At 54.9% G+C, this 11,847-nt stretch overlaps 1 protein-coding gene across 2 annotated transcripts in view; it reads right to left on the bottom strand.

The window, feature by feature from the left end:
- Nucleotides 1-214: 214 nt before the first annotated feature.
- MAPK4 (mitogen-activated protein kinase 4) overlaps nucleotides 215-11,847 on the bottom strand; it is a gene marked incomplete at its 5' end in the record, with an annotated part of 39,730 nt that continues 28,097 nt past the window's right edge. The window contains 4 exons of one of the 2 annotated variants that reach the window (XM_079784955.1): nucleotides 215-961; nucleotides 2,698-2,899; nucleotides 6,444-6,605; nucleotides 8,050-8,194. In XM_079784955.1, the coding sequence (XP_079641081.1) occupies nucleotides 259-961; nucleotides 2,698-2,899; nucleotides 6,444-6,605; nucleotides 8,050-8,194 (1,212 nt within the window). In that variant the 3' untranslated portion in view covers nucleotides 215-258. Of the gene's footprint in view, nucleotides 962-2,685; nucleotides 2,900-6,443; nucleotides 6,606-8,049; nucleotides 8,195-11,847 lie in introns of both variants that reach the window. The other variant, XM_079784954.1, reaches the window with a different exon arrangement.

The following is an 11,847-nucleotide window of genomic DNA, read 5'->3' as shown; positions in this document are numbered from 1 at the left end:
CTTCGCTGCGAAAGGGACCCACCCCCAAACTAGGCTCCTGTCTAAACCCGCTCCCAGAGCTTAAAGGCTAGTTATTAAGGCAGTTTAAGAAATGGACATTCCTCTCGCTCCTCGGATCCTTCCTGTGTCCTGCTAACCCCCAGGGGGTGGAGGTGCCAGGGGGTCAGCCGCCTCCTCCCACCAGGCCCGCCTTCCCTGGGTGGCCTCCCGCGGGGGGGCGGAGGGGGGTGCAGGGGCCTGGGGCGCCCCCCTGCGGCCTCACCACCGTTCTTTGGAGAAGGTGTCTGTCTGCACAAGATCTGCAGGGCACTCGGGGATGCACGTGCCGTTGAGGTCGCCCAGCTTGTTGTCCGGCAGGTCCTCGGGCTTGGTGCAGAGTTTCAGGGCGCGGGAGATGAACACGTCCAGGTCGAACTGGGGGCTGGCGCCGCCGTCGTCCGCGGGGGCCGGGCGGCCGGGCGGGGAGGCGGGCGGGCGGCGCTCGGGCGCCTCGCGGGGCGGGCTGGCTGGCTCCTGGCCGCCCTGCGTGCTCCGCACCCACTGCGCGATCTCCAGGAAGAGGCTGGCCGGCTCGTCCTCCTCGCGGCGCGCCCCGGCGTCCAGGTCCCCGGCCTCGTCCGCGGCCCCGGCGGCGGCGGCGGGGGGCGCGCCGGCCGCCTGCTTCCAGTGCGACAGGTCCAGGATGAGCTTGGGCTCCGAGTAGTGGTGCGGCTTGCCGTCGCGCCACAGCAGCTTGTCCAGGTAGGACGGCGACCCCACCTTGTAGTCGCAGGAGCGCTCCATGGACGAGTGCGACTGCTCCAGGAAGCGCTCCGCCGAGCTGCTCTGCGAGTCCTTGCGCGGGTCCACCTGCACGTCCTCCGCCGGCGCCGAGCCCGCGCGCGGGTCCCGCTGCACCTCGCTCGCGTCCGGGCACCGGTCGGGCCGCCACTCCAGGTCGGATGACAGGCTCACGGGGTACCTGCAGGGGTGCAGACGGACGGGGGATTGGGTCCCCAGCCTATCCCTCCAGCTCCTGTCCCCACCGCGCTGCAAGCGGGGAGGGCGATGGGACAGGGCAAGGGCGAGGCGCCAGGGCTCGGGGTGGGGCACTGTAGCCTTACCCTGGTGTCCTTGGTATGCATTCGCTACCCTGCACACAGTTCCCGAGCACCTGCTCCGGAGCAGGCCCTGCTCTAGGCCTGGCCAGACACAGCAGCGAACCAAACAGCACAATCCCTGTCCTCCCGAGCTCACGTCCCAGTAAGTTCCTAACTACTGTGGCCTGGAGGGGGCGGGGCTGCAGGGACCAGGGTCAAGGGCAGGCCATGCACAGGGGTCAGCAGAAGGGAGTTCGCCTTAATCTCCATTTGCTGGCAACGCTTGATGCCAACCACCCACGCGGACAACCCAGTAACCTGTCCAAACCGGCCGTGGGGCATGGCCTTCCCCTGCTGCCTCCTTCATCTGAAACCCACCAACTGTCACAGGACTGGAAAGGAGGAATTGCTTCTCTGTCACGTATGTAACTGCTCTCACACTCCCACCGCAACGGGGCTCCCCCTTGGCGCCCTCGGAGTCCTCGCTGCGAAGCCCTCGACTTTGGTACTGGATCGAGCAGCCATCAGCTGTGGCTCCCAGGAAGGCAGATGGCGATGCCCACACGTTTAGCTGCGTGACCTGAGACCACCAGACCAGGAAGGGACCGAGGAGATCAGGGATGCCTTACCTACAGGGAGACTGCTTAAAGTACCTGTTTTCGAAAGTATCTCCCTAAAAAGTAACTCCTGTCCAACTCTGATTTGTTGGTAGTGACGTCGGGGCACATGTGTTGAGAGGATTCTGATCCCCAGCCCAGTTTAGCAGGAAAGAGTCCTGTCACTGCTTAGCACCGTGGTCGGCAAACGTGGCTCGCGAGCCACATGAGGCTCTTTGGCCCCTTGAGTGTGGCTCTTCCACAAAATACCACGTGCGGGCGCGCACGTACAGTGCGATTGAAGGAGTACCCTAATTAAGTTAATAACAATGTACCTACCTACATAGTTTAAGTTTAAAAAATTTGGCTCTCCAAAGAAATTTCAATCGTTGTACTGTTGATATTTGGCTCTGTTGACTAATGAGTTTGCCGACCACTGGCTTAGCAGTGTCTGACAGGGATGCAGATTGGGGAGAACCCCAGGTGGGCCCAGTATCCGCTGTGTGACACGATGCCAGTCTCTACCCCCTCTGCGCTGTAGCTGTCTCCTGTGCCAGTGGGCAATGCCAATAACGGTACCCCGCCTAACGGCACTCTGCAGAGGTGCAGAGGAGGTGGACACGGGGGTGTGCTGCGTGGCGGTAAATTCCACACTGTTCTCTTGCCTTGTGTGGCTGCAGTTGACGTTTCCAGGGCAAATTCCCAGCCCGCCAGAAGGCAGCTCCTGCAGGGGGCCCTCATTCAACGCTAGCGGAACACTGCACTGAGCCTGGTCCATGGCGGGAGGGGGAGCTGGTGGTGCCAAAGGAAGGGCCCTGGGCCACATGTAAGACGGGCTGCTCCTGTACTGAGTGCCAGGGCATGGGAGAGGGAAAGGCTGGCAGGTAAGTTGGGGAAAGCGCCCCAGGGCTAGACAACGAGGGAGATAGAGGGAAAGGCCACCCAGAATCAGAGGCAAATAGCAATGGGAGGACTGGAACGGGGGCTCTAGACTCCAGGGCGGGACACGCCTGGCACCACACCTGTCCCAGGCGGAGAGCTGGCTCTGGCTGGCGGCCATCAGCAGGATGTCGTCGATCTCATCCTCAATGCGGAAGGGGTGCTGGGAGGTGGGCTCGTCCTCGGGGCATGAGTACGGGCTCATGTAGGGGTGCTGCAGCCCCATCTCGGCTGTGAGGCGATCCATGGGGTTAAAGGTCAGGATCTTCTCCAGAAAGTCGATGGCTGTGGAGCAGAGCCGGACAGGAAGGTCATTGGTTGCCGCTGCCACCCTGAGAAGGAGACCCCACAGCGTGGCGACGGTCCTGTGTACTTTTCCGTTTGTGAAAAGGTTTTTAGTCATTTTCTTTCTCATGATCCTCACCACAATCCAGCGACAAATTCGGGGCTGATGCTGCTTTTTGACCCACAAATCTAAGTAAGAGAGGCCCAGAGCGGGAGAGGGGCATGCTCAAGGTCGTGGCTGGTGCCAGGAGGTCCAGGGCTAGAACTCTGCCTTAGGCTGATTTCTCCAGAGACAAGAATTGAGGTGTAAGTCGATACCTGGTGGTGATCCCCGAAGTGCACTGGGAGGGGCGGGGGTGTGTGTGTGTGTGTGGAAGAATCCAGTAGAGGATGTATCTATGAGCAGGTTCCCCTGTGGGCACCTGGGGCTCATTCCCACTGGGGTCCCCCAGGAGACAGCATGGGACCTGCAAGGGGCTTCACTCAGGGACGCTGGGGTCTCTCTCCACCTGCTCCCAGTGCTGGGTTGAGTGCTGCTGGGCTGGCTGGGGAGCCTGCTTCCCAGCAGTAATCAGCCCCTGAGAGGAAGGTGACGGAGGTGAGGCGGGTGGGACAGGGCCTGACAGGCCAGAGCTCCTAGTTGATGTCCAGCGCGCCTCCCACCATATGTTGCCCTAGGAGGTCTAACACATAAAGGCAGGCTACATCTTCCTCTCTGAAATCAATACAAACATACCTGTATTTTGAGAAGTGCTAACATGCACACAGGCGGCATTGCAGAGGCCCCGGACAGGATGCTTGTGTGCAGAGTGAGGCTGCACCAGACCCAGGGCGCGGCCTCCGTGGGCCTCCGCGGGGCACGTGCACGTGGGGCCCCTGGGGTTTCTGGCTGTTCTGCTCTGCACGTGTCAGCGAACAGCAGTGAGAGCGCGATGGGAATGGATTTGGGGGATTGAAAACAAATATCAGCGGGCAGGCACATTGGCAAATACGGACAGGACCCGTGAATAATGCGGATTGCCTGCACTCTGCTCCAGAAGGACTGTGAGGAGGCACTCGGTCCACGTCTGTGGAATTGAATTGAAACTCGAAGACGGGGGAGAAAATGCATGTGGGGCTGACAAGGCGAGGGTGAGAAGCTGGCTCTGTGTAAGAGTGATGAGAGGAGACATAGCCAGCGGGGAAGGTGCGGTCAGATGGGGGAGGGCTGTGAACATCAGGATATTTCACCACCAGGCTGAAGACCCGGCCGTGCCAGGCAGAAACCCTTTAGTGTCTGGGCCAAGGGGAAGTCCTGGCATCTGGAACCTGGGATGGGGAGGGAAGCCTTGAGCAGTCAGTAGTCATTTGCCAGCCGGCATGACAGTAAGTTAGGGTCTCAGGGTGCTCTGGGTGCGCACTGCTGGCCATCGGCTCGGGCACAGGCGCTGATGCTTTTTCCTAAGTAGGGAGGGTCCCCGTTGCCCCGTGAGCTCGGTGCTGCGTTATCTGGGCAAGGTGGGGCCTGGGGTGGGCATGACTTCTCAGGGCTGGAGGCCCCGCTGGAATCCTGACCTGGCTTATTATGTGACGGCCCAGGCGCAGAGGGAGGAGGCAGCTGAGCTCAAGGCCCAGGACGCTGTCCCTCCGAGGGGCTCCCGTGGGGCCCAGCCGCACCGCTACCCTGCCCCTCCCGCAGCCCTGGAGCTCCTGGCAGGGAAATTCATCAATGATTCGGGGAAGGGATGGGTCACCGGCCTCCCAGGGGAACTCAGTGCTGCTCTGTAACCTTAGACAGAGGCCAGCGGAGCGGCGGCAACTCTGATTACCCCCAATGCTCTGGGGCTCAGGGCTGCTTCTGGCCAAGGGCTGCGGACCTGAAAGAGGATTGGCCCCACGGGTGCCCAGGACTGGGGAGGGTTGGGCACTGCCACTGGGCTCCAGGCTGGGCAAACCTTCCCCTCTTTGGGCCTCTGGCCCTCCCTCAGCCCCACCCTACGACACTGGACCTTTTGACACGGAAATGGAGAGTTAAAGCTTTAAGGCACCATCACCATTGTCGTCATTATTAAGAAAGACCCAGCAAACCCTGAAGTCGGACAGTGCCTACCTGAAGTTCACTCCACTGACTAGCAAGCGTCTCCTCTTTCCTCTCCATGTCGTCTAACAGGTGCCCAGACACTCCTGGGAAGCCCTAATATTCAAAAACCCTTTCTTTGTCCAACCTACATCTGTCCCTTTACCCTCCACCCCTGAGCCTAGCTCCGCCCTCTGTGGTCCCCCCCTCAGCTGTTCTCTCTTCCCCACACCTGCCCCTCTCACACTTCAAGGTGGCAGTCGTGCCCCATGTAAGCCCCTCTCCACCTGCCTCTCACTGGCCCGCCTCCCGGTTGTCCCTGCGGTTAGATGTGGCTGTGACGGAGGCCGTGGAATGGGGGTCGAAGTGATGTGTGTACCCCATTTCCAGGCCTGACCCATGAAAACCTCCTGCAAAAGTCTCTGCAGAACAAGACAGAAGGACCTTGGGCCCCTGGACAGCTGTAGAGAAGTCCACCATGTTGGCCTTGGACTGCCTGGTTTTGGATTATTATATAAGAGAGAAGTTAACTTTTTTTGTGTTACTCCTCACCCATGGATATTTTTTCCATTGATTTTTAGGGAGACAGTAGAAGGGAGGGAGGGTAGGGAAGAGAGTGCGAGTGAGAAACATCAACTTGAGAGAGACACATCGATTGATTGCCTCCTGCACATGCTCTGACCGGGGCTGAGAGATGAACCTGCAACCCAGGTACCTGCCCTTGACTGGGAATCAATCCCACAACCCTTCAGTCCATGGACGGATGCTCTGACCACTTAGCAACGCTGGCCAGGGTGAGAAATAAACTTCTTAATTTATTTTTTCTTAATAATTAAATCTTATTTGAGCCTTGAGAATTTTGGTCTCTCTCACAATCGGCTGTAGAAGCTGCCTCAGGAAGCCTCTGACAGGTCTGAGGCCCAATGATAATGTAACATCTAAGACGACAGAGCAACCCCCTATGCCCAGGGCCTTACAGGTCCTATTTACTTACCCCTCATAACGACCCTATGTGATATGTATTATTATGCCCATTTTATAGTCAAGGAAACTGAGAGGCAAAGAAGTTAAGAAACTTGTCCAAGGCCACGAGCTAGGCACTCACTGGTAGAACTAGGAATTGAGCCTGGCTTTGGCTCTCAAGCTGATAAAGCCCATGTTCTCTGCACCACACCATACCTTCCAAGGGGGAAAAAGTAAATGGGGTGAAGGAGGAGAAGGAGGAAGCACGTGAGAAAGACAAGAAGAAAAGGAGGCAAATCAGGGGTGGGATATGGAGGACCCCTAATGAATGCCTTGAGGTTGCCTGCTGGCCACATCCCAGGGGCTAATCATCTGGGAGTAGCCCCAGCAAATGCTGGCTGCCAGGGGGCCTCACGTCTATGCTAAGGACTATGCTTGGTCCTTCTGGAAGGACACTATCTGCCCCGCCCCCAAGGGGACGCAGAGCGCGGCCTGCAGATGGGGCCTGGCTGTGGGCACAGGTACCTTCACTGTTCACTTCGGGGAGCAGCTTGCGCAGGGGCCTCTTCACCTCCCAGGTGCTGCTGACGAAGGAGGGCATCACCTTGAGCAGCTCGTCCTTGTCCTCCTCCCGGATCACAGGGATGGTCTCCAGGATGAGCTGCATCTGCTCCAGCTCGTGAGCCCCTGGGGAGGCAAATGCCGGGTGGGTAAGTGTGCTGCCCAAGGGACTGGGTGTGTGGAAGCCCCACAGCAGTTCCAGGAGGCCCGGGAGGGGCCGCACAGGGCAGGGGGTCAGCCCTGGCTGGGAGCCAGGGGCCCTGGCTCTGGTCTTCCTCCTGCCACTAACTTGCTGTGTGACTATGAGCAGATGGCTTGCTGTCTCTGGGTCTGGCTTTGTCAAACGCCTCTGCCTCTGGGATGCAGTCTGATAGAGACTGGCAGCCAGCACCGAAGTGACGGGAACAGCCTGGCCTGAGGCTTTCGAAGGGCCCCTTCCCATAGGCCTCTCTGCACGTTCTTTACCGGGCTGGGCAAGCTAGTGATTTCAAGGCCGGGAATGAGCCTGACCCCTTGGTTTCCAATGAGGAGAGGAAAATATCAGGAATAACAAATTGGGTTTGGAATGTGTCCTGAGCACACTGCTCTGTGCTCCTTTGGACAGAGGGAGGAAGACAGGCTATGCCCAGTGCATGGATCAGGATGGAGGCAGGCATTCATTCATTCAACAACTACTTACTGAGCACCTTCTCCTTGCCAGGCATCATGCTGGATGCTAGGAACGAATACCTCTCTCATCTGTAAAAGCGTCAGTCTTTATGCGTCTCAGAAGCTCAACGCACCTTCTACCCCCAGACAACACTGAGCCTGTGTCTGAGCTCTGGCACTGCTGGGATGGGTCAAGTCTGCCTCCTTGCTATCCTGCTCTGACCTCCAGGCCACTTTTACCTCCATTCCTCCCGGTTTCCATCTTTGCATGAGTAGCCTTTCCACTGCCTCTACCCGAGTGAATCCTCACCAAGCCTCGCTTTCCTCAAGGAGCCGCCTGACTCATCCAGCTGCTCAGAGGGCCTCTCCGCACCCCCGGTTCCCGTGGATCCCAGTCTGCCAGCAGCTGGTGGCTCAGGATGGGCTCTTCGTGTGTCCCCACACGCCCCGTGTGGCACTAAGTACATGCGAATGCTGGGAAGGCCAGCCCAGAAAGGGCCTCCAGCGTCAGGGTCTGCTCTCAGGGAGTCCCCTGGGCCTCTCCCTCAGTGGGCTCATGGAGGGTCAGTTCAGGCACTCTGGGAGCTCCTTGTGGGGACCCCTCTCCAAATGAGCACTCCAGACCGACTGCTCGGAGTGGCAGGGAGAGAGAAGGAAGGGGCTGGAAACGTAGGGTGGGTGTTTTCAACGGTCAACCTCAAGGTATTGGAATACAAGTGATTGATTGTGAAAGTTCTGTCCTAAAAGATTACTTTTAGTCTCTCTAGCATTTTGCCTGAAATGACAGTAAGGTGCCTCCAAGCAGTGCCACAAAAGCCACAGAGGTTACTTCAAAGAGAAAGTCTAGCATGTTTTGTGCACCCAGTTCCCTTTGTCTAGAACGACACCAGAGGAAAAAGAAGGTGAGTGGTTAGCAGCTTACCTGCAAAGAGCATTCTCCCTGTGAGCATCTCGGCCAGGATGCAGCCAGCCGCCCACATGTCGATGGCTTTGGTGTAGTTGTTAGGGGAGAGGAGCAGGCGTGGTGAGCGGTACCACTTCGTTACCAAGCCTTCTGACAGATAACCCTGGAAGACAAAATCCCGTTCCATCCATCCGTCATGCAGATTCCCTCCCTCCCATGCCTCTTCTCATTTCTCTTCACCTGGAGACAGGACCCCTTTCAGGATTCCTTCACCCTTGATCCTTTCCTGTTGATCTGGAAGTAGCATTACTGAACAGAAGTCTGACTGTAGGGGTTCAGGCTACTTTGTGGGGTTCAAAGGCTTTGGTGGGGGGAATCTCAGGAGGCCCTGGCGTTCTCTTGTGTAGAAAGGGATTCAGGATACCAATATTTTAGAAGAAATGATATCCTGCCCCAGCTTGATGCAAGTATGCAAAACAAATCTGTCCTCATCTAGTAAGAAGATGGATAAGTAAGAGCCATACTCCAGTTCATTATCGCCATCAACAGAATAATGATGAGACACTGGAATTTCATTTACCCAGTGGCTGAATCTCAGACACAGCCATACATTTGGAATCAAGCCAGTTGCTTTGGGGTTAATGGTTAGAATAAATGCAGCTACGACGCCAGAGCCAAGCCCCTGATGAGAATGGATAAGGCTAGCTTCATAATGGATGCAGGCCAAGGGCATATGACAGCAGACCTAATGGCAAAGTGGACACAGCTTTTGCTCTGAGGATTCTGGGAGTTCTACACAGTGTCTTTTTTTTTTGGGGGGGGGGGTAGATGTCCTAGCTGATTTTAGCCATTGCTCAGTGATTTCTGATCTGGGCTGGAATCCCTCCCCACAAGATACAGTGATGGCCTAGGTCCCTGGTCGGCAAACTGCGGCTCGCGAGCCACATGCAGCTCTTTGGCCCTTGAGTGTGGCTCTTCCACAAAATACCACGTGCGGGCACGCACTTACAGTGTGATTGAAACTTCGTGGCCCATGCACAGAAGTTGGTTTTGGCCTGGGCGAGTCTATTTTGAAGAAGTGGCGTTAGAAGAAGTTTAAAAAATTGGGCTCTCAAAAGAAATTTCAATCGTTGTACTTTTGATATTTGGCTCTGTTGACTAATGAGTTTGCCGACCATTGGCCTAGGTGTTTTAGCACAGAAAAGAAAACATAGCCAGGCAATTTGGAAGTTATTCTCTATATAATTCAGAAAGCTGGCCCAACAGTGAAATCCGGGAAATGTCCATTTGGATCAACTGAACAATCTCTCTACAGTGAGAAAATAGACCCATTTGGAATTCAAGGTGAGACGATTCCCATTGAGGGGCTCTAATGTGAGGTTCTAGGGATGGTCTTGGTTGTTGCTGTAATCCCGTTTGGCATTTGAATTTGCCTTTTAACTGATGTAGAAAGTATAACACAGACCCACGTTAAAATGTATGAAAAGTTCAGAAGCCTAAGTACCCAGAAGCTTTTGATCAGTTAATCTGAAATCTTTTCATTTGTTGAGCAAAGATTTATTGTTTAAAGCCTTTGAGAGCCCTGTATTAGGACAGCAGTTTCCTCTCCTCTGTGGCACAACTTTTTTCAGGGTAGGGCCTCAAACTGGTGGAACAAGGAGGAAAAGAGACTCCCCCGCCCCCAACGGGAAATGACTACAGCAAAGCTATTCTCTGGCCTCAAAGCTCTCACCAACATGAACTCCTTACAGTTCTGAATGTGTCCCTTTTTCTCTCTCCGTTGGGCATCTACCCGTGAGCATCCCACGGACGGAGGTCCTCACACCTGCTGCCCACCTGGCTGACGCACACTCAGGCCGGCTTCCTCTCAGGAGCTTCCCAGTTCACTGGGGTGAGATTGGATGCCCCTCCGGGAGCTCCATGGGCCCTGTTTGCTACTGTTTCTTTACTTCTATGAAGTTGCCCACTCTCCAGCCCCCTAGATTCTATGCCCCTCACAGGAAGCAGCTGGTATAGGTTCACAGTCATGTCCAAATTGCCTCTTAGTAAGTGTTCAATAAACACTGTTGAATGAGCGAATGAATAAATTAATGGATAAACAAGGAATGTCTCCTGTGGTCTAAACCCCTTTTAAAATGAGGCATTTTGCAGGGACCACTGACCCTCTTCTTGGACATACTTGACTTTCCAGAGAGTTCCAGTTGCCACGTTCAAAGGTGGGTGGGAAATTCACAGCAGTTGACAGCCATTGATACCTTGCCTTGTTCCAAAAAGGATTGGCAAATGGAAGTCATTTTTAAAAAGTCAGGTGTGTTGCGGTATAATTTACATACAATAAAATTTGCCCTTTTTAGGGTACAGTTCCATGAGCGTTGACAAAAAGCATAGAATTACATAACCACCATCACAATCAAGATAATACACCAATTCCGTCTTCTCCCACAATTCTGCATCCCCTTCTTGTCACTCCAGTTTTGCCCCGTTCAGAATGTCATGTAAATGGAATCACAGCAGGAAGCTTTTTGAATCTAATTGCTTCTCTAAGCACAATGCATTTAGGCTCACCCATGTTGTGTGTACAGCAGTGTGTCAGGGGCTGAAGTTTGATCCTAAAAATTACAGAGGCAAGCCAAGCGGCCCTCGGAAGGAAGGTCACTTCTGGGTGGGCGGGCTGTAAATAAAGGCTGATTTATTTTCTGATTTTATTTTCCAGTCGGAGTTGGAGGCTGAGACTGTCAGAGGAAGACTAAAGCTGAGATCACCCAGAGGGGAGGGGACTTAAGGAAAGTTTCCCTTGATATGTAAATAAACAGTCTTTTAAGGAGTGGAATTCCCTATAATTAACATAATTAACACCTGCGGATCTGCAGCTTTGGGGCTGAGGAGAAGTGGGGACATGGGGGGGGGGGGGGGGGGGTGGCGGTGGAGGTTGTGGGGGGGAAATCCTTTGGAAACACCTGCTCTGAAAGTGAAAGGAAGATGTTCTTTGGGGCAAGGCTGCCCCTGGGTCAGAATTATGGGCCGGACCTTGACAGTGGTTGAGAAAGTTAACTCCTGGCTCTTTCTTGCCCTTGAATGAAAACCAAGGACCTGCTGGATATCTGTGAACTACTACAGCTACTTCCCTACGGTTGCTTGTCCCTCAAGCCCCTTGTGAAAATAAAGGGGGTTCCTGATGTGTTTCAGAAGCCAGGGGACAGAGGGGAATCTGGGAAGGTGCAGTGCCTTCTGCCTGGCTCTGAAGCAAGAGGATCCTGGGGGGGGGGGGGGGGGGGGGGGGGAGGGGAACCAAAGAGTGGCTCCCTTCCTGGGTGGGGAGTCTGAGCAGGACGGCGCTGGGGTCCACAACACGATCCTGGCGATCTAAATTCGGGAGAGGAGCTTCAGGTGAGTAGAGAGGGTGAAAGTCAGAATTTTCTAGAATTAAAAAAAAATCTTTAAAGAATACCCAGGAATAGAGGCTCCATTTTTTAAAAATACATATTTTTATTGATTTCAGAGAGGAAGGGATAGGGAGAGAGAAATAGAAACATCAATGATGAGAGAATCATTGATCGGCTGCTTCCTGCACGCCCCCCATTGGGATCAAGCCTGCAAACCACGGAGGCACAGAGAGGATAAGCAACCTATCCCAGTCAGGCACGTGCCCTGACTGGGAATCAAACCGTGATCTCCTGGTTCAGAGGTCGACGCTCAACCACTGACACCATGCTGGCTGGGTGAGACTCAAATTTATCAGAAGGGCTCATAAATCAGTAAGGATATTGTCTCCCAGAAATCCCTAGATGGCTTTCCTGCGGGAGGATAGTTTCAGCT

This window comes from Cnephaeus nilssonii, assembly GCF_951640355.1.
Source record: "Cnephaeus nilssonii genome assembly, chromosome: 11".
Lineage (NCBI taxonomy): Eukaryota > Metazoa > Chordata > Mammalia > Chiroptera > Vespertilionidae > Cnephaeus > Cnephaeus nilssonii.
This window is presented reverse-complemented; position numbering and strand designations above follow the sequence as displayed.